Source organism: Triturus cristatus, chromosome 7, assembly GCF_964204655.1.
Source record: "Triturus cristatus chromosome 7, aTriCri1.1, whole genome shotgun sequence".
Taxonomy (NCBI): domain Eukaryota; kingdom Metazoa; phylum Chordata; class Amphibia; order Caudata; family Salamandridae; genus Triturus; species Triturus cristatus.
The window spans coordinates 1594493804-1594520628 of NC_140590.1; the positions used below are offsets into that span (position 1 = coordinate 1594493804).

At 41.5% G+C, this 26825-nt stretch overlaps 1 protein-coding gene across 2 annotated transcripts; it reads right to left on the reverse strand.

Annotated features, from left to right (window-relative positions):
- Positions 1 to 8977: 8977 nt before the first annotated feature.
- On the reverse strand, positions 8978 to 25937 carry PRELID3B (PRELI domain containing 3B). Of its 2 annotated transcripts, none has more exons than XM_085619457.1 (6): positions 25783 to 25937; positions 16576 to 16744; positions 16361 to 16450; positions 15375 to 15445; positions 14329 to 14431; positions 8978 to 12797 (listed from the first exon to the last, which is right to left on the reverse strand). In XM_085619457.1, the coding sequence occupies exons 1-6, from the start codon at positions 25812 to 25814 to the stop codon at positions 12678 to 12680; spliced, it is 585 nt and encodes a 194-aa protein (XP_085475583.1). In that variant the 5' UTR covers positions 25815 to 25937; the 3' UTR covers positions 8978 to 12677. The 2 variants fall into 2 exon arrangements, with proteins under 2 accessions (XP_085475583.1, XP_085475584.1); XM_085619458.1 differs by lacking the exon at positions 25783 to 25937 and adding an exon at positions 24362 to 24560.
- Positions 25938 to 26825: the final 888 nt, after the last annotated feature.

Below are 26825 nucleotides of genomic sequence, written 5' to 3' on the forward strand. Positions count from 1 at the left end.
CAATGTGACAACACAGCCCTCAACTCAAGCATTAACTGATGCCACTCCAAATAACACAGGTTTTCTGTTCAGACAAAATGGTTCCATACAGCTTTGTTAGGCAAAGCTCGCCTCTCTATGCTTGCTATCCAGCTGCAATGAAAGACAGAATGGTGCCACTAAAGAGCTGCTTCACTCACTAAGTGCTAACTCTAGCATGGTGCATGTCACCTCATAAAAGTTTCTGCTTCCAAGATAAAATAACTATCCTTCACCCCAGAGGGATAAAGCTGTGCTGGAAACCTATTCCAACAAAGGCCAAATATATTTTGCCTGGTATTCTCAATAACCAGAAACCTATTCAGAGGGGAGAAAGCTAGCTCACATGAATATGCTTAAGCACTCAGCTTACTTAGGTCAAACTACAGATATGTCAAAATGTTCAAATCAAATTTTGTGTCAAAGTCTTCTCAATCCTTTGGCTGAAACTTGATGAGGACTGTCAGTAATCTAGGTGCTGCCCTGATGAAGACTCTGGGCATAGACTGTTTACAGTCAGTTTTTCAGAACATATGTGGAGCTGCTGAGATCTTGCCTTCTCAAGATGTACTCCGCTGCTTGCGAGGTGGGATTGGTTACATCATCTTACAGAGAGGCGCTGATGATACCAATTCCTGAAAAACACAAATAGCCTGTTGACAGAACACCTTATAGACTCCTCTCTGTGATGACTCTGGATTACAAGATACTTAGCAAGATTCTAACATTGATCCTTCAACCTGACGACTAATCCATTGTGACCAGAATGGGTTAATTCCCACCTGAAACACCACACAATGTTCTTCACCTTCTGCTGGTCTTACGTGAGACATATGCCCACCTTGTTATACAAGCAGTAGACCTGGAGAAGGCATTTGATTTTCTTACCTGGGAATTTCTGCACAAAATCTTCAGACAAATTAATATGGATAAAGTCTGGATTAAATGTGTTAATCTATTATACAGTGGTTACTCAGCAACGGTCCACACTAGTAAGACCATGTCAGCTCCCTTCTGAATTTTCCAGGGTGCTCACCAGGGCATTCCCATTTCAATCTTCTGTTTGCAGAGGAGGCTATTGCTCCTGCGAACGTTTTTGCAGGATTGTGTTGTCCTGTCTGGGTTTACGTGCTAATCAGTCAAAGGCAGGTGTCTTCCCAGAAGACAGATGTGCTGTTGGACCTTCAAACCATAACCTCATGGGGGATTACTTGGCTTTGTACATGCTTGCATTCTTCGGAGTACAGATCTACCAGGACTATGAGGATTTGGTACAGGGTAATTTGGGATTTGCAGTTTGACATTTGCAGTCCCACATGGATTTTTGTAAAAGTTGTCTGATGTGGGTACAATTGCCATTATTAAAATGGTGGTTTTGCAGAGACTATGCCAATTCTTTAATAATCCATCGCTATGAGTACTGGCGAGTTGGTTCAGAATATTGGAGATTAATGTATAGGACATCATTTTGGCACCAAATACACAAAGGGCCAACATTATGACATTGTAATTTCCTTTGGCAGAAGGTGGGTATGGCTGGCCCAATTTCCAGCTTTTATTTGGCAGTTCAGATTCAGCAGGTACCCAAGTGGTTGAGTGAAGGTTTGCTCCACAAACTGGGACAAATGGAGACAGCTATTAGAGGTGCGCTGGTGACTTGATTGGTGGTGCCCAAGTTAAACATCTTAAAGTAACAAACTAGTGAAGACAGCTCTCAGATTTTGGATGAGACATGTCATGAAAACTGCTTATAAGCACTCATAGTTAACTTAGTTGATTTTCCAGGTGGGTCGGGTAGTCCTACATTAGCTAGAAGGACTGAGCTTGACTTATTAATGGTATATATTATGATGGACGTCTTATTCCCCTTCACACTTTGACAATCGTGGCCTTGTTTTGACAGTTTTTAAAATATACCTTTCCATGAAGCTGAAATGGGCTGGCTGCCACACTTAACTGGATACACACAAGGTACTGACTGCATTTGCTTTTTACAATGGGCAATACACAGTACACAGTTATGTGGCTTTACAAATCCATACTTAATATGGCCAAATCTCCCTCAACATGAGCAAGATAAATTGGTAGTTAGATCTTAGTAAGACAGGATATAGTAGGATCCTAGCAGGGACAGTCGTAAGGAATACGTGATTTGAATACACGTAATTTAATTACATACACATTACATGTTGCCCAGATATCTGAACCAGATTAGATCAGCTGATATACATTACCCTAGATGTGATTATCCCGATGCAGACTTTTCACGTGGTATGGTGGAGTGTTCCTGTACGAATGTTCTGAATAAGAGTAACAAGACTTTTTGAAGTGATACTTGACAGAGAGCATTTACATACTCCTGAGGCCTACCTGCTGGGTGAATTTCCAAGATCTAAACCGAAGAGGGCTGGAATAAGTTTATAGATTTGGCTTTGATACTAGCTAAAAGGTGTATAGCTGTGCTCTGGGGATCCAAATTCTACACTGAGAACACAATTTGAATCTGTGGGCTAAATGAGAGAGCTTCGTTTTGTATATGGACTGGAAGGCTGGTCATGGTCAGCCAATAGCATATCACTGCGATGAAATCTTATTTACATTTTATAACCCCAAAACAATTCACTGGGAAGAATCATGCAGTGAGAATTAAGGTGAATTTAAAGGCTCACTGTCCTTAAACCGTATATGTTTTTCATGGGTGGAAAAAGTTGAAAACTTGGTTTAATTTCAGTAATCTTTCACCTACAATTATAGACCCACTGAGATCAGTTGTTGTTTTTGTTTTTTTTTTTACTTTCTTCTCTTTTCCGAAAGTTACCTACAAACTTGTAAAGCAATCTTGGAATAGTTCTGGTCAATTAAGTTACCAGTTTCTGCGCCCTGGCCCCCACTCTCTTTAGCCTTTACATCAATGGTTTGGTGGGTGAGTTGGACAAGGTTAAGAATGGTGATGTTCCTCGGTTGGCATCTGGACGGGTGCCTGCATTGATGTTCGCAGACGACACCTTATTGCTGTCTCGAACCTCTACAGGCATCCAGAGGGTATTGGATGGCTTTGTAATATTCTGTGCTTCGAGGGGGGCTTGAGATCAACTTAGAAAAGACAAAGTTCATGATCTTCGGCCCCCCGAAGCGCACTCGCCCCTGCCCAGTCCTAAATGGCATCCCATTGGAAAGGGTTGGTACCTTCGTCTATCTGGGTGTTACCCTGACCGAAGATTTTGGCTGGGGCCCACAGGTGGTCAAATCTGCCCTGAGGCTCACACAGATAGCAGGGGGTATAAACAAATTCCAAAGGAAAACGCTATTTAAACCAGTCTCCCCTGGTCTCGAAATTTATAAAGCCCAAGCTAGACCTGCTGCAATGTACGGTGCAGAACTCTGGGGCCATACCCGTGTATCACCCCTTTCTAAGGTCGAACATACATTCATTAGAAATTTGATAGGGCTCCCTCAGAGCACCCCGCTGATACCCCTGAGACTAGATTTAGATCTAGAGCCTATCTTTGAACTTCTGGCGAGCAGACCCCTCTTGTACTGGAGAAGGTTGTGGACAGCATCAGAGCTCGGCGATTACAGAGCTGAGTTTCTTGCAATTTGGGACCAGCTGAAGAGTAGAAACATACCTTGGCTATCCCATATAAAGGCCACATTATACCAGATTGGCCTTCCCCAACTTTGGGAGACCCCAGAGCAAGGCTGTCTGGCGGTAAAAAGAACGGAGTTGTTAGCTATAATTAGACAGCATAATCTGGACCAACTATACCGCCTGTCATCTATGGGTAGGCTGACAATGGAATTCCTGCAAGTAAAACTGACCCCCAGTAAGGAGGAGTTCCTAGACTTGATTCAGCCGCCCAGAGCAAAGAAGTTATATACCCAACTAAGGTACGGCTGTCTCCCGATTGGGGAATTGACTTGCACGTGAAGAGGTGTGGGGGTTTGTCCCGTCTGTAATAAAACCAAAGAAGACCTTGCCCATGTTTTATTTTTCTGCTCCGCTTATAACAAAATACGAAGAGCCTGGCTCGTGCCATTGTGCAGAAACTTGGGATTAAAGAACTGTGCACAAGCCTGCAGGATTTTACGCTATGATACTTCCCCCCCCCAATTGTGTTTTCTGTCTCCCGTTTTTTATATGGTATGTGGAGAAGAAGGTCAGCCCTGATAAATCAATCAACTATTAACTTCTAATATAAATGGAATTTTATTGTTCTTTGTCCCCACTTTGATAACTGCTGTTTAATAACTTTTTATCTAAAATACTGAATTATTTATGCATTTTATGTATATGTATATATTTTATCTGTGCTTTTATGGTCACTGACCGAAATAAAGCTATCAAAGTGAAGTGAAGTGAATTAAGTTATTACACTATGCACTTATTTAATAATGTGATATGTCCTCCTACTTTGGACTAAACACAAGTTCCAATATGGAGAATCTTTATCCACAAATGGATGAGTTTACTGCCCATATGATCAAACTATTTATGCATGATATATATGTGCAGTATTTTGAAATGACACTTAAAAGCCAATAAACGGTTTTAAAATAAAATGGAGGCGTGGTCTAGTGCTAAAAGCAGTAAGAATTTAACTATATAGTGTGAAAAAACACAGATTATGTTGTGGTTTCTCCAGCCCAGTGTCTGCTTTGAGGAAGCCCATGACAGATAGAAACATGTTGGACTTGTAACAGTGTATATGATGTGCTGCTACTTGTGTGACTAGTAAATAAAAAGATTTTAACAAATCCAGAAGGAAAATAAACATTTGGTTAAAACGGCCAACATAATCATTAAGCCTGGGTAACATTTTGTGATACTCCATTTATTTCCTGCCGCCACTGAGGCTTCAGCATCCTTAAGCTTGGAACCATAAACGCTACTAAGTGGGTTCTCATGGTTTACATTGAACAAGGTGATATAACCTCAGGGGAAATTTGCATTAGAACATCACCAACTTGAAACTTGATTTTAGGGTACAATCCACTGATAAGAGGAGTGGGTGCAGCAGGTAGTGTTTTAGGGATGTTTGTTTGTAGCACTTTCTCTCGAGGTAACTCCCACAATTACCTTCGCCCCAGATATATGGTGCGATGATGCCCCAAACGTTGCTTTGGTAAGGACATTTGGTAGAATGCTTTCAACACAATATATATTCAGTAGTAACGCACCATTTGATCCATTTAAAGTTATGGGAATGTTTACTGGTCCTATTTATTCTTTAAATTCTCATGTTTGCCTATGTTCTTCGCTTTTGGAATATTAATCTCTACACTATTTGAACTATTGGCAAAGGGGCCTGTTCTCTGCCGAGCCTCGATGGCACCCTTGAGGAGTTCCAAATCACCCATACAATATAAACATGAGAATTCAAAAGTTGCTATTAGAAATTGCTCATTTTGTAACTCAATCTTGTGACACAGATATACAACTAGGGTTATATAGGTGTCTTGGTATTGAATGTACCTGTTGCACATTGAAGTAACATCACAGGCTCCCGGGGTAGCTGTGGTGAAGCTTCAAAACCCTCCATCACTAGAATTTTAATTTGCCTCTACCAGTATTTCCTGGTTTCAGTAGTGGACACTGAAAATCTGTAGTTTCTAGCCAACTCTAGATTGCAAACTTTGAGCTTGTCCCTGGACATTCGGTATGTGGTTATATTGCGTTATTCTCTATTCCAAACTACAAAACATGATGCAGAAATACAACCATCGGAAAATATGGAGATTTCCAGCATTGGTAATTCCCTAGTGTGGCATTACCTACCACACCAAAACTCGCAGCACTCGTGATGACCCAAAAGGCCTGGACATTTTTAGCATTCTCATAATCCTTTCTGGGATGGAAAGGGATGTGTGACCGCTTCCTTTCTGGCTACCCTGCCTCAGTGAGATGCATGCTGTGGCATGTCACCATAGGGCACCAGTTACGTCTTTTTAATCACACAACAGGATAATTGCTACATCACTTACTGGTACCCTCGATGCTCCTAGTCCTACTTTTCTTCTTCCCCAGTCACTCTTTATGGTGGGGTTAACCTTCGAGACAGGGAACTTTGGCGGAATATTGCTGGAATGCAGGCCTTTCCACCCCAATTGAATACCACAAATAAGTCTTGACTTTACAGCAATCTTCTGAATTGTTCTAAACGCACAAGAATAGGATTTGCCAAATCAGGCAGAATGAAAGGGACTGATCAGTAAAATATGAGGGAGGGATAGAATGAGATATATATATATATATATATTTTTTTTTTTTAAACATGGTTTAATTTGCAATAAAGTGCAGTTGTCCAAAGTTTTGCTTAAGAGTTTGCTGCCAAATGCTAGGGTTCTGAAAGAACAAACCTACCCTTTTCTTCCGGCACCCAACAAGTCCAGTATCTTTCAGCCCACTCTTGCTGGTTTATTTTTCATCCTTGCTTTCTTCATTTTTATCTCTCCCTTCTTCAGTCTGTTTCCCTTTATCATTGGTTTCCTGTCCTTTTCTTTCTCATTCTATCTTCTGGTCTACCTTCCTCCCTCTTGAAATCAAAGCCCGATTGTATATAATCTAGGTATTCTCTTTATGTTTCTCTTCACACTACTTACTATGAGGTATCTCAAAACAATTTTAATGTGCACATCAGAGATCATATCTTGCCTTCTCTGGGACGACACATTGGCTTTGCTACAAGCCAGGATAAAATTGCTCCTTACACATTAAACAGTCTATGGTAGTGGCTATGAGTATGCATTTCATTTGAAATCAAACACGTCACTTCAATTCAGGGGTGAAATATTTCTTGTGGCCCTAATCATTGGTAGCGTTAGGCCACAAGAAAGGTTGTCCACTCATTAGGCATATTTGCTATGGAACATACTGCCTGAAGATGTAAGGACGACAAACTCCCTTTGCCATTTATAAACAGGAGGGAGGGAGGGAGGGGGGGGGGGTAGGAGAGAACTCTTGCGATTTCACTTAACCCGTCTACAGGCACCTGAATACCCATATTTGGGTTAGTTGGAGCAGTCCACTGTTTTATTTTAAAGTAAGATTTAATAACAGACTTCATTCAATGCATGATTTTATTGAACTGCAACAGCCTATGTGTTGCATCATCCTGCGAACCGTGCTTTTGAGCAGACATCTCTTTCAGTGATAAGTTTCTAGCACTGTCTCAACAAAGTTGGATTCACCAAACACTGTACTGTCGAAAACCCGCGAGCTGAAACCCAGATGGCTGCTCTGCATATCATCACCAATAGGACACCCACTGCTATTGGCCAGAAACCTATCCTCCAGGTGGATTTCCACTATTTGTTAGTTGGCAGAGGTGTCCGTGGAGTAGGTCAGGGCAATAGCAAAGTGATCTACAGCCAATTACTTCTGATCTTTACAGAGATGGTAAAAGTAATAAAAAGGTTTTCTGAGGAAGACCATCTTCTGCATAGCTGAATGACTAGGACTTCCACGGCAGCCCACCCTTTTAACTTCCAAACGTAGTAGGCCAGATTGGATGGCCGGGTTAGTTTCTCCACTCTGCCTCAGCTGAATCACGGATAGAACCTGTATTGCACTCATACCACTGCAACCCCTAGAGTCTGAAATTAATAAAACCCTAGAGGGCATTTAAGCCTTCACCAGTATAACCAATGCCTGCCGCACTCAAAACCCTGTAGGCAGAGGTGAACATTTAGGTATTTAAAATTGTTAAGTGTGGCAATAGTCATTTAATGGTGGCCGACTCTTGTAATAGGGTGCTTAAGTCATTGTATCAATAAAATTCAACCATGTGAGACATCAGTCACATTAACAGGGACACAGTAGGGACACAAACATGGGCACTGGAGCATAAAGAGAATAGTCTTCAAAGTAATAATGTCTACTCTTGGAGATGAAGTCCCGGCATGTTTATTTGGCTCTTTAGCTGATCACAAAATCATTGTTGCAGGTATGCGCTGCAATAACGAGCCATGTGTGGCCAGGCAAGGGATACAGACCTGAAAATTAAATTGTCAATTCTGTTGAAGATCATTGCTGATGACTGCAAAATGCAACCAAAGAGCCAAATAAACATGCGATTTGTTCCCACTGAGGAATATGTACTGTTACTATAACATTGATCAACGAATGCGCTTGGTTTTTGGAACATTGCCATGTTATGGACAATGAGATGGACCCGGTGAATGCACCATGGCAACATCGCAGCTCTTAGTCAATGCTTCATCCAATGAAAGCAAAGCACTAAGCTTAAAACACATGGCTGTGAAATTGACTCCACATTATTGAACCAACATTGAAAAAGCCACAAATTGCTGAAACATCTGTTGTTTGCTGAAACATCTGTTGTATGCAATAAACTGTGTCTGAAACCAGCGGAGTGCTCGGCTTTACTTTGTTGTATGTTTGGTGGACAATATTGTGCATAGGACGCCACTCTCCCGAATAAGAGCACCCACCCGGAAGTGTATTTGACGGGTCATGTGGCAATTGGTGGTAGTGGTACAGGTAGATATATATATATATTTATTTATTTTTAACTCCACACCCTTGATTTTGTGGGACTCTGCATCTACCCACAGGCAGGCGGAGACAAGTTTGCTTTTTCATCTTAGGCCTTGCAGAATTATACCACTCGATGCATTGATCACCTGATTCAAAACTGTTAAATTCTACCCTTGTTAGAATTATCAGTCAGTCCGTCCGTCCAGTGGATGTTCCAAGATAAACCCAGCCACAAACTTGATAGTAGCCTTTGAAGTTGGAGTGTGCTCAGAGGATCGGTATGGATACTCGATAATAAAGCACTTATACAAATATTGCCCCCTGTAAATTTATGCTAAAAGAAACAATGTACAGCATGTTGAAATTTCACTAGAACACAGTGAAAGACATTAATGTATTATTTTTCTATTCGTCTTTCAGACTTTCTTGGCAGATACGCCTTGACAAATGATTGAGAACACATCCTTTACACAACTTTATTGGCCAAAAAGCCTAGGGTTTTTAAGGTCTCTCGAAGTTGCAACAAGGTCCTGCAACAATAAGTACACACTCAAAGATTTTGTGGTCTCATGCAGTCTGTTGCATTACAAATGTTAAAATCTGCGTTGGGTCAAGACTAGCTTAAAGTCTTAGCTGGTACCACTCTTAAAAAAAATAAAACATTCAACCCCGCCCCCCACAACAACCAAGACGGATCCTGGTAAACACTGTCAATACAGTCAACTGGTGGAAATGTTCAGAGTCTGGCTTACAAGTTTGGAAACAAGTGCAACAAGGTTGACTCAATTTGTGCTTTCTAAAATCTCAACTAAACGAATGCCTTTAACATTCCAGATAAAAAACACAAAACGTTCATATTCCTTAGCAGGTGATGCTAGAGTGATTTAACAATATTTCAGCAGACAGGTGGCAGGAGCATACCTTCTCCAATGAACATTAAGGCATGGCCTGCACATATTCGGAGATATTATTAACAGGCGCAGATACCCACATTTTAATGCCTCTCTCAGCATCCCAGAATGTTATAAAATACGAAACACACAACAGGTCATCAAACAATAACGTTTACTGGTATTTTTACCTTTGGATAAGTTACATGTGGTCTAAACACTGTAAAAACAACCTTGATGGCAGCAACAATTATACAAATCTACTACAAAAGTTTCATATACAAAAACACTGTTTTTTTAAATAATAGTTTAGCGTACACTGTCAAGTCTAATTGTTTGGCAAGGCTACATTCTGTAGAGCGCGATATTGACTTTTTTATTTTAAAGAACAATACGTTTGCCTTAGGAAGGCACTTGAAACAGCAAATTACTGAAAATACTAGATGGGGTCAGCATTAAAAAATATATATAGCACATATAATAGATGTGCGATTTATTTTGCTCTTCAAGCGGATGCCAGCTTGACACTGGCATCCGATTATTTAAAATGTATTTGTACCTGAAGTAACAAAAAACACATTAGCTGATGTACTGAGTGTAAATGGAAACTTATTCAGGTGCTCTAGTTCACAAATTAAAGTTGTGTATACAGTATGGCTACTGTAAAACATCTTGCAAAGAAGGTCAGGCTCGGACATTCCCATGGCATGGTTTAGTTACATACATTTCAGCGCAATGTAAACTTAAAGTCATTTAATATGACTCTTACTTGCACCAAATAGTTTACTGAACTGTACTTTAATCCTTGAAGTAGCGTTTTCCGGTATACAGAAAATGTCCCCAAAGGGTGTAAAGCAATGTACATCCATAAAATGGATAAGACTACCGAGTAGTAAATACGTCAACGTCTTCAAGTCAGCTAGAAAGTCATGTTGAGGGCCTGGATGAAATCTCTGGGCAATGTGCACTAAGGAGAAAATTACCACCTAAGGATCCTTCATGGAAATCAAAGAGCCAGCAATTTAGAGTAAATACTTCATTTAACTGGTATCCTGGACACTGTGGAAGGGACTTCTCTACTAGAAATTTAGACAACCGTATTTCATATTATACAAGGTTCTGTACCTCTTCTGAACATCAGTCGGGACAGTTTTAATTTTGCACACTGATCAGAATTCGGTACTACCTAGTTGCGTTTTTGTAATATCACCAATGACATGACTTAAGCACACTTGGAGTGGTTAACTTGGAATTTAACATGCCTTTTCTTATTCTTAACGGATGGCAGTCTTCACTCAAATGAGTTTTGCAGCATGTATTCTTGCCACATAACATATACCATCACCATTTAAATCAGAAACGGTACGAGACGAATTACTGGATTTATATTTTATGGTTACAACGGTTTCTTCATAATTTTATCTGATCAGTCACTTCCGTTGGTACTATCCAAACCAACGGAACTGACTAGTCCAGAGAAATGCATGGGTCACGTTTGGCTGCACACAAGTATCAAGTAGAAAATTCAACACATCAAATGTGATGTAATAGACCCACCCACATCCCACGAGCAGAGGGATGCAGAGGCTAGGATGAGAATAATGTTATCACTGCGATTATTTTTCTTGTTGAACTACACATATACTGTGATCAGCAAAAAGAGAGATTATGTGAACAAGTGCCAAGTTGGTGCCGTTTGACTTTAGTTTACAAATGAAAAATTGTGGTCTGTCCCGTCCTCCTCAAAAACTATGCTGCAACAGGCGGCACAAGACATTTAAATGTCATCGAAAAAATATTTAACGATTGTTGACACTTAGAAGTAGGTAGGTGGAAGAGGTATGTTTGAGAGGGCGCAACCCCCATAGGGCACGTATACCAACAGGTCAACAAACTACTGACCTCCAGTTCCATATTCCAAAAATGTATGATTAAAAGGAGATTGTTATTAGTATAAGGGAATAGATTTACCATATATCAATGGGTAATCTGCTTGACTGTCTAGCTGCAATGGCGCTGTGCATGAAACCACCAGACCGATACATATTGATAACTTAATTCACCTATGTAGACACTGGTCTCGAACTGGCATCCCCAAGGAAAAGGTGTTACATTTTGAAGACAATTTACTCGGAAGATAAAGTATGTTAAGGCACCACAATCAAAACCATTTGCTATTCAGATAAATGCTTGGTAAAGCTGTGCATGTTTACCGTAAAAAAAAAAAATAAAGACTAGAATGTTAGCAGTCCATAAAAAAATAGTTTTATACAAATAAATACCACTTACAGTACGTATTTCATTAAAAGGGAGCCGTTTACAAACTAACCCAGGCTAAGTGTATGCATGTTTTTCTCTGAGGCAGAGGTTCCTGCACAATGGATAGCTCAAAACATATCAAGTGAACAAAATTTCAAGTTTTGATGTGAATCTAAGTGCTTATAAATTTTTTCCAATGAGGAGCTGGACATCAAGACGATCCATGTGCCCGAATATGCAGTGCAGGCAACATCTCGCTAACCTGATTCGGCGTCAGTGGCTACACCTTCAAAGAGTAACCAATTTGCTGAGAATAGCAACACAGCTCAGCAATGACCACAACGATGGTGGAGTAAAACAGGCCACTGCCCAGTTAAATTACGCCATACAAATTCACTTTGAGAGACCAAACGCCAGTCAGTTTGTGGTCGCATATGCATACAGGAAATCAAACAAGACCCAAAAAAATGTACACCAGGTTACAATGCACCGCTCTCCCTTTAAAGGATTCAAGTAACAAACCTTTCATTCAACCAATGCAGATAAAAAATAAACTAACAAACTGTTTTAAAGGAGATTATTGAAATGAGTGGCTGGTCCCAAAACAACCATGATAGGTTAATAACGAATAAATGGCACTGTATACTCACAACTGGTCACAACCACAACTGTAGTCTTGAAAGCAGCCTTTATTTACCCTTGCATGTACTAGGGTTTGTCTTGGTGAAAGGGCTTTCTATCATATCTTAAGTGGTCATCTGCACATAGTGCAATGAACTTTTGTTGTGCTCTGCAAAGTCTGTACTCCAGTTGACCCCGCAAAATGGTCAAGCACCGACAGGTTCTCCATGCGTTCCATACGACAGCAGCTTCTCTCCATAAGTCCATTATTAAAAACTTCTTTATATTAGATATGCATCTTTAAATAACAAAATATAAATAAATAGTTTTATGGCATGGAAGGAAGCTGCAATGGTTTACTCCTGGATCCTATACCTTGCAGGTCCTCATCATCATTCATCCACAAATGCTGCTGCTGCGATGGAAGCCCGCATGCCGCCCCGTGCCGATGCTTTCAGATCTTCAATTTCAGAATTCAACTTACTGATCACCCATTCCATTGCATCACGACCCTGAAACAAGGAGGTACATGGTAAATTAGATATCTTCTATAAGCAAATGGAATCTTCTAAGCCTTGTGGCCACAAAGCAAAAGATGGTCAAGACCGCCGTATTTAGGACAAGAAGTTGCCCATTTTTTCGTTAAAAAAAAAAAAAAAAAAAAAAAAAAAAAACACAAAAACCCCACAAAACACATACAATGTGAAAACATCTGGTAAACTTCGCAGTCACGTTTGTATTCATGATGCGAACAATAGTGTGAAAGTCATACAAAACATCAAGGTAGGTTGAAGTCAATTACATGTGAAACAGTCTTTAATTAGTGATAACCAGCACTCATTAGCCCTGGACAGTTAAGTTTACCAAATCCTTAAAACCGAAGTCGTTTAGAACTTTGAATTTCTGCTTAACAATTGGGGACTTCCAAAACGCATGTGGAAATACTCACAATATGTTAATTCATCATCCCTATTCAACATTTTGCAGAATATGGAAGCAACTCAAAATGGATTGTGTAAGGTCAAGGCCCCGTGATCAAAAGAGGTAATTTTGCAACCGATTTAAAAGATCTTAAACACAGTCCTAACCGTGTTGTGTCCTCTCTGCAAACTAGCAACTCAAAGCACATAGCTAAGTTTTAAGCTAATGAAAATTTGTGTGTCAGGAAACAAGCATAAGAAAAAAAATAGACACCAACCATAAAATGTAAAGCAGCTGATACATATGTTACATTGCAGGGTTCAGGCAACAGCATACTGCTTAAATTCTGAACTTTAAGACACCAGTAATGATGGACCTTGGGTTGCAACACCATCAGACTAATTTAGCAAACAGTTCTAGTCAAAAAGAGCAGCAGCGAAATGGCTTGGGGTGTATACACACACCCCTACACCCTACTGCGCATAAACCAGGCTGAATTAGAGGGACGGAGCCTCGGTGGATACCAATGATGAAAGGGAGCTATGCTTGGCTGGCGCAGTAGCATTTCAGCAAGGGTATCCTGTCAGGATTCATGAGTGCTGAATATCTTTATCGGCAGTCAAGGAGATTCCTTTCTGGAGAAGAAGAGACTCATAAATATACATGTAAAAGAAGGGGTGATTTTTGGCCTGAATAATATATTAAGCATGCCCAAGACGAGACCAAAGTGTAAATCTCAATGCCCAAGAAGAATGGAGGCCTCGGATGGATTCACCGACAGTGTAGACTTTGCCGTCCTCGGACTCCCCATAGACTGAAGCCTCATGTATTTTTAACTGCTCATGCCACCTTAGAAAAGGTCCAAGAGGGGGGGGGGAAACAAAACCTATTTTTCCAGGTTGAGCAATGTCTCCTACGACAAACGACTCGAATGCATCCAAGCATATAGCTTTACAAAAATGTGCAGTCGCGTCATAGCGGAGCCGAGACCAAAGATCCCTTATCAAACCTTCACATCCTGTAAAACAGGACCACCTTTAAATGGGAATCTTTTGCATGATAACCTGGATGGAAAGTTCAGGCGGAATAGTGGATGTGTTGATTAGACACCTATAGACTTACTTTATGAGCATTAGAAGATATTGTGTTAGCCATTAACCCTTCGAGATAACTGCTGAGACTGACCCCCTTCACAGAGATGATTGCTTCTTGAGTTAGCACCGTCCTGGTGGATATAAAAAAAATGAGGCAAATAAACATCAAGGCTATATTCAATTAGAACAGTAAATTAATATGAAGGCAAGTACAGCCCTACAAAGGCAGTTTTTTTCTGACCTTCGCTGCACCTCAACTCCAACAATGTCTGTAACTTAAACTTTAAAAGCATTACTTTTCTCAGTGCTGATCCACTTGAACAGTAAGCACATCTCTTTCCCGAAAATTCAGAAACAAATGCAAAAATTAAAACTAAGCCACTCAATAGGCTAGAAGGGTGCATACGATGAACATACGAGAGCGAGATGGGAGAAAAGGGCCAACAAATAGATGTGGACAGTACATGTTCAACATACTGTGGAACAAGATCACTTCTATGGTGTATGAACAGGAACGCACACTGACTATCTACAAGAGACCAGCCAAAATGTAACGTACCCGTTCTTTTTACTTTTCCTCCTGTTCTTACGTGTCTGCAAACTGAACATACAGACACGCCTTTGTAGGAGGGGTGAACAAGGTCGAGATGACAATCCATCACAGCTCCTCCAGATTGGATCTCTTGTCACCATTGATTAGAGCAGAGAGAAAACCGCCACCTCATCACATTTCAATACCAAACAGCAACCAGTTTAAGTTAAAATTGGGGTGGGGGAAGAAGGCAGCTCAGAAGCAGCTTGAGTTCTTTATGAAACTGGGTGGCTGATCGAATCTTCTCTATATAGATGGTTGGGCTCGGCTGAGGCGAGAGGAGTCATGAAAGAGACAGTGAGTGCTAAGGGAATCGTAATTTAAGATGTGCCAGTGACCCATACCATCTTGGACAACATCTAAACCATCTCAGTTATTAAAAATCACAACGAAAAATCTTGGCATGTCTATAGGGTCTTCACATTTTATCTACTGGATACGGGGATGCCATGTCAAACTGAACAGAAAAAAAATATACTTACTTTCCTGGATCTTGGGGATGTGGCTTGTATATCAACCTCTCATCTACAGACACCAAATTTGTAAATGTGATCTGTTCACAAAATGGAATAAATACAAGGCGTTACATAGGTACTTGGCACAACAATCCATCAGCTTTGATCAGGCATTTGAAGCTCCCCATCAGTGCTATTTACCAAAAGAATTGTGTACTTATTTAATGACCACAGAGGGATAGAAAGTGGAACAGTTTTTGTTAATTGCAAATATAATTAAATATATGGCTCAGAAATGCCCCGATATCCGGAGGTAATGGATCTTAACCACAAGAAAGCCTTTTGTCAAGTATGAGAGGTCAACCAGAATTAGAACTCTGCTCTAGAGGTTAAACATAAAACAATTTAATCTATAAATCATTTCCAAATATAACGTATCCCTTCTACAGAGAATAAAGAGATGTTCAGACTGGCCATCTACAAGAGAACAGCCAAAACTGAACACCTCCATATATTTTGTTCTGCCTCCTGTTTTACGTGCAAGCACACCGAGCACATAACACGGGCATGAAGCCCAGGAAAATGGCAAAAAACAATCCATCATGGCCCCTTCAGGTCACCACTAAGATTTCGAAAGAAAGACTAGCCTCACCTAAAATGTCCCTTTCTGGATCAAATTATCCCCAGTCTTTATAGAGACGGATACTATTACAATGAGAGCAGGCAATCGAATGTCACTTCAAAATGGCCTTGTTTCACAGTGCTCTCAAGGTAAACAAATGAACCAAGCATGTATTTCTACTGCTTTACATTTAATTTCCTTTGATATATTTTAGTCAAGGTAGTAACCTTTTTGCATTAGTCTTACAATTTGATTTGTTATTCCTCCAATAGTTGGAGCATTTATTGTGTAAGGGACACTTATCACAGAGTAAATTCTGGCCAGGCTACAATAAGCTTCCCGTAACTAGCATGTTCCTTATTCTGTTTTTAAAATGTGTGTCGCGACTTACATTAGAGGACTTGAGTTCCATCGTTTTTGCAACAGGATCAACAACTGAATGCTCCTGGATGTAGGTCTTTGTTCTCGTGGCACCAATTAGCTACGAGAGAAAAAACAACAAAAAACAGGATTATTTACTACAGCTGAGAGCATACAAAGTTACCTGAAACCTCAAGAGGCAGCAATTTCAATACCCGCCCTAATGTAAGTCCAAACCATGCTTACCGATTTGACCACAGAGGGCATACCCCACTCCGTACTCAGCAGCCTGTCGCTGTGCAGCTTTCCCGTGGTGTCTACCTTCCTTTCTAGCACATCAACTCCAACCACACTGGTATTCATAGGGTTGGGATATTTCTGCATAGCGGCAGTTGTCACGGTCTCCCATGGGTGGCTGTGGAGTAACCCAAAGAAAATAATCAGTATCCCCAGAGACCAAACTAAATGCATTTGCAGCCGTGACATTTAAGGCTTCTTAAAATATGGCAAAGTAAAATGCAAAACTAAACACGTACACAGCATTTACCAGCTATCAGGATGCTCTGTGATGCTTCAATGCCAAACAGTAGCCCTAACCTACCTTTGATAAAACAGAGTAGGATCCACCAACTAATGGTGTCGGTGTTCAGCAGTTAGAGTATTTCCTTTTCAATATTTATGAATCATGACACTGTGGCCAGATGTATCAAACTATTTTTCACTCGCAAATGGTGCGAAAAGCAAATTCTGGTCGTTTGCAAATACAAACTAGACTTTCAAGATGTATGAAGGGCTTTGTAGTTGCAATATTAGGTCATCACAAAAAAAGTGATTACGTAAAACTGCAACTACAAATAGAGAATCGCAATCTGCGATTCCCTTAGCACATGAATACAATAAGAAAGCCTCTTTACTGGCCTAATTTCTACAGTGGTAATTACTCAGACTAGACATTTCCCCATAGCACAGAATCTCAGTACACACATTACTTTTCTGTTTATTTATCTATCATAATATATATATATATAGTCATAATTTTTTTATAATGTGTAAACTTCACACAAAAAAATGTACAAAATCATGATATCATTTCAGTTTTCAAGAGACCATTATTTGCCTCTTAGTTTAGAAACAAATTATAGTATCCCCCAAATAGACACCATGATCTTTCCAATCTCACCTTTCATTCTACTCATACATACCATCAATCATACCAACACAAGCAAAAGAGTCACAATAAAAGCACATCTGTGATGGAGTCCTACTCATTAATCCTGTTGGTCACAATTATCAAAAAACACAGTTTTGACATTCTCAAATCCATCAAATTTATTTCTGGTGGATTGTTCTTTTCACTTGGTTCTTGGGTAGGACTCCCAGCAGTGTAATCACTGGTCTACGCACGTTTCGGTGACAACCAACAAACGTATATCACCTTCTTCAGGACCAAAAGAGAAGTAAACTTTTCATCTGTGGAGTGGTCTGGGGGTCTATATATATTTAAGAACATGGAAGTATCTCTGATTAGGACGTCTGGAACGTTGTCATCAGACGATTGTTATGTTGCAAAAAAAGTTCCCTAACGGATGTGCTCTCATGCAAATAAACAGGGTTGATTACAATCCGATCTGTTGTATTGCAGTTATCATGTGTCCTCCATGTTATTCCATCTATTTTTAAAGGGTGTCTGTCCATGTCTTAATAGAATGTTGTATATCTGGTATCTTGTTCTAAAGAGATTCAATCCCTGGGAACAACCAATCCAGGAAAAACAATCAGTATTTCATCTATCAAGCATCCGTCCCCGTAACTTTAAAACTGCTCTGCCGACTCACAAAAAAAGCGATTATGTAAAATTGCCACTACAAATAGAGAATCGCAATCTGCGATTCCCTTAGCACATGTACCAAGAATGTTCTAAATGTAAACTGTGCATTTAGGAAAACGCTATTACCATCGACTCCACGTCGATGGTAACCATGTGCAAATTTTGAAAAATGCACAAAAATAAATTTTTCTAAGTGCCGTGAAGAGCACAAATGCCCTGGGGGCATGTGTGCACAAGGTGCATCAGGGGGGCCTTAGACCCCCTTGGGTTTGCATTACCTAATTTGTGATTACCAATTAAGTAATCGCAAATTAGCTAATGCAAAATTATTCACATTTATGGGCCTTTAGGTCCATAGGAACGAATGGAGTAGTATTACTTAATAGCGATTACGTATTTACTGAATCGCTATTAGGTGATATATCGATAAATCCTTGGCGATTCCCTACATACATTGATAGCATTTTGCGATTACCAAATAGCAATTAGGTAAAAATCGCTATGTGGTAATGGCAAAATACTTTTTCCAATACATGTATCCCTGAACCTTGCCGCAAGAATAGAGCGTGCAATATTTATCCACAATTAAATTCCAATAAGGCCTTGCTTTTAAAATCACTACAATAATGTAGAAATTACCATACCAACCACGGAAAATCCTCTTTTCCACAAGTTTACGTCTACTAAGAGATTTACTTCAAACCACACAGACAATAAGCTAGGCAGGTTTACTCAGTACCTCTGCGACAAAGCATCGCTCAACAAACGCTGCAAGACTCAAGTTTTGGAGAAATGTGATTATAAAATAGCAAACGTTCGTCATTTGGTTAATCAACAAAGCGGCTCTTGCGGCGAGCAGCAGGGGCACTCGAATGAAATAAAAAAACAGCTTTTGGCAGGGTAAACGTTTGACTGGACCTCTTTACTCACCGGAATGACTCATAGGTCAGCATCGTCACAGTGAATCAAGCGCAGATTTCGTCTTCCCTTGAAAGCTCGAGGTGTCAGCAATTTATTGTTGCTTTGTCAGCAGAGCATCAAAGAGGGATATAGTAGGTTAGATGTACGCCATTTTACTATGGCCGTCCACAACATGCTACTCTTGGCTGACCGAGAGGACACCCACCCAGGACTGAAGGTGACCTTTGCTTGTCCACATTTAAAGCCACAGGGTGATGTGAACTGAAATGTATTGTTTGCTTTTACCTGCTGAAGTAAAGATTATTCGCGATAGTTACACAGCCCTGTACTAGCCATAACTCGCTGGCAAACATGACAGACTGGACCCCGCAAGGTCACCTTCTGAGGTGTCACAACCGGCTTACGTTCAGAGGGAGGCGACGCGCCGACAAGACAAGAGTTGCTATGTGACAGGACTCTACAAACGAGATAAAATGTTAACACTGACAGCTGCACTGAAGCCTCTCACAGCTGGAACTTGATCTACCGGTTATTACAGAGTGACAGACAACACCCTGACAAGGGGAAAGAGACTTCCCAGGCAACTGTACGTTCTTCCGCTCTCCTCGGGTGAGACAGTATGAGGGGAGGGTGGAATGTTGCGTCATCTGAAGCACGAGGGAAGACCCCGGGCGCCCTGGAAGTGGCCGCGCGGGATCAATGGAAAGGAACAGCATGGCCTGAGACACTGGACCCGCCTTCCGGGCGCGGCGTCACAAGAGCGACGCCCTGCGGCCCCCGATACTCGCAATATGCCGACCGCAGCTGGTTTCAAGTCACGCGGAACCGCCACGTGTGAAGGTGTGTGACGGGACCGCCGGGATCTGAAGAGTAGCCATGTGTTGTGCCAGACTAGAACGAGGAAGCTTCAGAAAAGGAAGGCTCCTTTACTAGTTTTTTTAACCATTAAGTCGTTTCACCCCTAGAAACAACTTGAGTGTTGAAATGTCTTTATCGCACAGGTGGTGGCGAAGAAACATACAGTTATGCTTTTCACAATTAACAGGACTGTACATAGTTCTCGTGGAGGTTGATGGGCCAGTCGTTCTGGCAACGATTATCAAATGTGGTAAATATGAATTCATTGAAACAGAAGCGGGGTACAGGTGGGTTTTAAGGACTTCAGAATGAAAGACGCTTTGCTGCAGTTTTGGAAGCTGGGTGGGGGAGGCGGGGTGATGAGATGGGGGTGGCTATGGTACCAAAGTGGGAGTAAGTTTATTCTGAAAAAGTGCCAGCCAAATCAAGAAAATAAATCGACAGATGTACCACCATTTTTATTGGCCGCAAACGGGGGAAAAAAAAAAAAAAAAAATCCAATTGGCAATCACTAAAAATGGTTGTAGCATGCACCAAACCTATTTTGCGGGACGGTACCCTGTTACAGACTCTTCACGATTAGTAAGGGGCGTGCAAAGGGTGTACCTTCCTAATAGCGCGTCGCAGGAGGATGAAAGATTGTTTTCCACGAAAAATCATATTTACCACCAAATTCAAATTGGTGGTAAGCCAGTCCCATACAGGAAGGGGTCCCCAGGGGACTCTTTCCCCTTTGTGATTGACAATGAAATGCATTTTAAGAGCAGGCAGGGGTCTCACAGACAGTTGCCTGCTCATAAAAAAATGAAACTGAAAAGTTAAATGTTTGTTTAAATACTTCCAGTTTTCCTTTAAGGAAAAACTGGCTGCATTTAAAATAAATAAAAAATAAACTGCTTTATTGAATAAGAAGTCACAGACATGCTGGTCGGATGACCTCAGCTGGCCACCATCCCATTGAGGTTCGGCCATTCCCAATAGGTTGCAAAATGAGACCTGCCTCATGATTATTAATGAGTTAGGTCTTTTGCAACCCATTTGGATTTCGCAAACAGTGTTGTACATCAGTGTTGGCAACTTGAAAAAAATGCAAATATTGAGTCTCAAATACGGAGGGTCGTACTTCTGGCCCCATGTCTTCAAGGAATGGTAGGAACTCAGTCCATTTGTTGGCCAAATGCTTGGTTTCAATTTGGTGAAAGATCCATCTATGTGAAGGTGAGGGGTATTTCCAAAAGCAATGTTAATAACCACTGCCGTAAATGGGCAGGTACTGTCTGGTACTGAGTACCTGCACTTCTTTAATTTCAACGGGAGAGTACTTGTACTACTTAGCACTGTTGCAGTACATTTACTGTGAGCACCAGCACTTCTCATGAGCAAGCAGGTACTATGGATAGTGGGTACCAGCACTGCTATATGTCATTTTAAACACTCTTTATGACAGGTCTTTGCACGAGGACTGCAGAAACAAGCACAGTTAAAATGTAGTTTCTATAGCTTGAAAAACACAATGTATTTTGCTTCCAGCCATCTGGGAGTGTATTATGAATTTTCACACACTCAATTAGCAAGTGCAGCAACAAAGCTGCTGTCTAAACTACTTGGAGCATCTAGACTGAACATGTTTAAAGAGTACACAAATACAACCATTGGTGTATAATTTTAAAGAACTATTATGGATCCGATCACCCAATAGATAGAGTAGAGCCCCTTTACTTAATATATATATAAAAAAAAAAAAAAAACACCAACGTCAGTGTGTGGACCTCTCAACTGTAAACACTAATCTGAATGTGGGCGTGAAGTTTATCAGCGGATTACAGACAAACTAATACATGCACCACAAAAAACATCACTACAGCTCATTTATATATTTAAAACGTTCATAAGAGGGTAACTTGGTGCAAGTCGTTTGTACTAGGAACCTGTCTAGTGATAGTCACCGACTGACAATTATGAATCTGCTATTGCAGCAAACAGCCAGGTTTTCAAAGAACTCCAGAATCTTAGAAAACAGGCTTCCTTCCATCGCGATAAAGGAAGGGAATTTCAAACTGAGGGTGTATTGGCAGAGACAATCACCAATAGGCGCCCCTCCCTAGACCTCATAGTGCGCCTCAGCTTATAAAATGAGAAAAATCCACACTGAGGACTCAGCTGGTCTCTGTAGACTTTTGTGAACAAGACAGTGCTTTCAATTTTAGTCTTTGGGCACTTTCATAATAGATTTTAGTGGCAGATCCAAGTAGAATGTTTTGCAGCAGCCCAACCCAGCAGATATGAAAGCATTCATTATTTAAGAATATTAAAAAGATAAATAATTATTTTCAGGATCCGTAAGCGGAATTTTTTAAATTACTTAGTCAATCTGATCCTCTATTTGCAGGTTTGAGTCTAACATCCCCAGTTTTTTCACCTTTTGCTCCAGTACTGGTTTCGCTCCCATCAATGGGGGCCATAATTCGTAGTTGCAAATATGTATGTGGTAGCAAAACCCCTGTATTTTACACCATTTAAATTGAACCTATTATATGACACCCAGGTTTACACGTTAACGAGGCTTGACCTCAAAACATCAGATAGGCTTGATGATTATGGATTTGAAATACAATCTGTGCATCACCTGCACCTATAATTGCAGTGGACAATGTAAGCAAAGATGTAAGAGGCATTACATTCAAGTTAAAAATCAGGATGGGCAGTACTGAACCCAGCGGAACTCCACATTTTAACTGCTTTTGTTCAGAGCAGACCGTTTAATTAAATCTGGACTTATTGACCAGTCTGAAAACTTTGACACCAGTTTAACACACTACCACCAATCTGCAGAAAGTCCATCTGATGTAACAGAATCTGGACATCAATGATGTCAAACACAGCCAGATACATCAAGGAGAATCTGCGTGACTAAAAAAAAAAAAAAAAAAAAAAAAAATAAAAGAAATGTCTAGTCAAACCCGTTTTTAGGAGGAAAAAAAGTAAGATTTAATTTACTGGAATGAGTGGGTGTTGCATTTTTTGGAATACAGTCTTTTAAACAGCAGGCCGCTACTGAGTACACTAATTTTCTCCTTTAAAACGTATGCTTGCTCAGCTTAATTGACCATTTCGTCAGGGATGTTCGGTGAGGTTTTCTGCAGCCCCACAAATGACTTTCATCTGGTCGAACTGAACAAAGTGATGATTTGAAGCGCTTTAAAAAAAAGTGTTGCAAACTGATGCTCCTGATAAAGTTGTGCATCTTCCTTTAGACATTTACCAAGATCGTACTTTAAGAATTCAACCTAAACATGGTTACCACCCGAGGAATAATCTGCACATTAATATAATGCATGAGGGATTCCCCGGTGGGGACACTCTTTAGCCGAGGCATACACCTGTATGGAGAACACCCTGCAAGTTGATGAGTGCACATTCTGTGACACAGAGAAAAAAATGGCTCTCTTTCTTACATATCCTGTATACGGAACACCCATGAATTCCCTATGTGACATGCAGTGTAAACCTCTTGAATTAGTTAATTAATGTTCTCGAGTAGCCCACATTGTGAACTGAGGCACAGAACAGGAAATTAAGTTACATTTGTCAGCACCAGTCTTCTGCTTCCAAAGTATGCGGCGAGGAATTCGATTGCTTCTTGTATAATTTCCATCATGCTTATATTCAAACGTTGTGCCTGCTTACATCCTGACCTTTCCTTGAAAAGTACATAAGAGCAAGTCATGCGTAGGATCCCACAATCCGGTCAAGTGAGGACAGCCAGGATAACAACACGTCTTCCTAATCCTACAGGTGACATATCCACTAAACCCCATCACCTCAGGTGCATTCGTGAGAACTGCGCCGATACCCCCACCGCTAAATTTATTCCACTCAGGCTGCAACACACCACATACACACACCAGCGAAAGCACAGGCAGTGATAGGGCAAACACCTGTCTTGTAGAGAGCAGGTATAATGCACGCAGCACCAATGCAAGCGTCACACACACGCACACTTGCCTGGCAGCATGTGCAGTGGCAGTGCGCATTTCTCTTATACAGTACAGGCTCAGTACAAACAGTGGCACTGTAAGCTTCCTTCACAGATGTATGTACACCCAGGGTCCTGCTCAAGGAGCCTGTGACAGTGTGAGTTTCCTTCGCAACCTACAGGTTCTGCATAGCCAGTGCCCACTCGGTCTGTGGAGGGAGCTGTCATTGTAGTCCCTTTTCTATGTCTATGACAGCTGTCAAATAGTCCTACTTTTATGTCGATGGTTACTGCAAACCGTAGTCCTACTTCTATGTCTATGACCTGTCCCCATTTTTTGTTTTGAGAATCTGGTCACCCTAATTAAGAGGCCCTGGTTGGACAGACCTAAAAAAAGACAACAACAAAAATGCAATCTGTTAAACGATTTAAAGAACACACCTCCATACCTCACTCCCCACCCCAAACCAAGGAAAAAAGATGGGGCTGTGCGCGTTCATCATCATCATCATGCTGTGGCACTGCTATTGTACGAACTTGGCACGTCGACCATCTACAAGGTTATAAATAAGCCAAACTTGACGCCTCCATTCATTTTGCTTTACCTCCAGTTCTTACGTGGCCGCACATTAATCGCACAGGCACGCCTTTGTAGGAGGACATAAACAGGACAGCGACATTTCAGTCTGACACACATAAGAAGGTTGCCCACAAATTGCACACGAAGAAAAAAAATCTTTTAAAGTACATCAAATTAATACATATTCTTGAGACAAGACATATCTCCTAAAATCCTACACGTTTGACATCGATGACACTATGCATCGATCGTGGGGAAATACACTACTCCATTTTTTTGGCAGGGGAATATTAACACCTCACCCAATTGAAACGTGGGTGGAAGCAGTTACGTAATCTATGGTAAATCCAGCAGACCTCAATTGTAATTCAGTTGTCAGCACTTTAAACTGTGCCATTCAATTCAAAATATGAAGCTCACACCCGAGTAAAAAAACGCGAGAAATAACACTTAAGCTTTAATGCGCTTCAACACGCAAGAGTGTGAGGACTTTGCCTCTTAGTCTGTGATGGAAAACACCAATAACGTTTATTCATTTTGTGGCACAGTACCACATGCAGCAGCCTCAAGGCGCATTGCATTACCATTACCACAGTGTTAGGGAACGAGCACGTAAATGCAGGAAAGCTAGTTGGAAGAGATTACCCATTACTGCAGCGTAATACATACATAACGTTAATAAACTGATCTCGAAAATAGAAATGCCGAGGTTTGCACTCGCGACAGCAGATGTCAGCGGCAGGCTTTTAAGCCACTGAGCTCCAATTGACAAGTTGCTGGGTGACTGTAGTATGCCTGAACGGCCGGACCAAAGACATCTTTATCACAAGGCATTGTGGGCACGATGACCTACGTGGGTGCCCTTCCTTTTAAACTCATTCAACAACCCCCTAACCGTAGCGTATCGAGTCTACTTACGTTTACAGTTGAATAAATTATAAAAAAACTGCACAGATAACGGCCCAACAGCCGCAACACGCAAAACCGATATGTCATGTTTTCATTTAAAATTATCTAATTTTCTGAGTCAGCTACTTGTTATTCTAATGGACTCCAAATGTCTACCAGCCTGAACCTCCACTCGAGTTCCCCGTACGCACTGAGGCCTCCTACAGGCAGCCAGAGAAGGCCCGAGGGTTTGGCCGCCTAGTCTCCGCCGCGAAGCTGCACCCCGCGCTCCCCTATACCTTGAAACTCGCCTGCGGCGGCCATGTCAAGCCGGGAGAGAGGACCGGCGAACAGACACTCTCCTTCCCGACAACCGGCTCCCTACTCCCCCCTCGGACTCACTCAAAGACGTGCTCGGAGGCCCAGATCTTCATGGCTGGACTGTAGGATGAGCGCGCCGCCGCTGCCTCGCTCTGCAGGCTGGGTCGTCAGGAGCTGAAAGACTGCTGCGCAGTGTCACCCGGAGACGGAATGAAACATTCCAGTGACGTCGCGGCGCTTTCAGTACGTCAGAGCGTACGCCCCTTAAGGGCGCCGACGGCCCGGAGACATAGAGTGTCCTTGAAGGGAAAGCAATGGGTTGGCGGGCTGCTGTGGTGCAAGAAGGGCGGGAGCGCAACCCAGACGAATGGGAGTCGGAGAGTATTAGTAGGGCAAGTGGACGTATTATTTTCTCGAGGACCATCACACAAGTTTCAAGTCTCGTGCTTTTAATAACTTACTACTGCAGTTCTGTCAAAGTAATTATCATGGGTCGAGTTCGCGCTATATAAATATGCAAAAAAAAAAATGTATTACTATCAAGGTTTATGTGGTTCTTTAGTTGAGGTTTGTGACCGCACTGTCCGACAGCGTCGGCTTTAGAGCTCATTGCACATTTGCTACAATATTTGTAGGTATAAAAACGTAATCATGACATAACCGTAACATTACCTTGCCAGATTTCAGTTTGTTTTCTTGCCATCATTGTTCCCAAGATGAAAGGTATTTTCGTTTAGTTTGCCTGAATTGGGAGAGTTCGCTACCTTGCTGCTTTTTGTGGACTAGGATAGATGCTTCATTGCTAGATTGCTTACCAGTAGTCATGGGCGTCTGCGGGGGAGGGGTGTCAAGGAGGGGCGCTTGCCCCCCCCTGCGGCCGCCCATGCTTTTACGGACGCATAATTCCGGGCCCTGCAGGGAGCAGAGGTGTTCCCTGCATCAACTCCCTAATGGGGCGCCTAGCACTCCTCCTCGCAGCCCCTCCCGCCCATTGTCATTCTATCTGTGGCTGATTATCACAAACAGAATGACAATGGCCAGTTTGAGCTGCGGGCCAGAAGCACTGAGTGGTTAGGTCTGGACACCAAGACCTCCTTTTAACACTGTGTAGCCTGAGAGCAAGG

Excerpts from the sequence above, each read along its gene's own strand:
- PRELID3B (XM_085619457.1), bottom strand. The coding sequence starts at position 25,814 with ATGAAGATCTGGGCCTCCGAGCACGTCTTTGA. Across the intron at positions 16,451-16,575 it reads TGCCCTCTGTGGTCAAATCG|CTAATTGGTGCCACGAGAAC; the intron begins GTAAGCATGGTT and ends TTTCTCTCGTAG. Across the intron at positions 14,432-15,374 it reads CATCCCCAAGATCCAGGAAA|GACGGTGCTAACTCAAGAAG; the intron begins GTAAGTATATTT and ends TATATCCACCAG.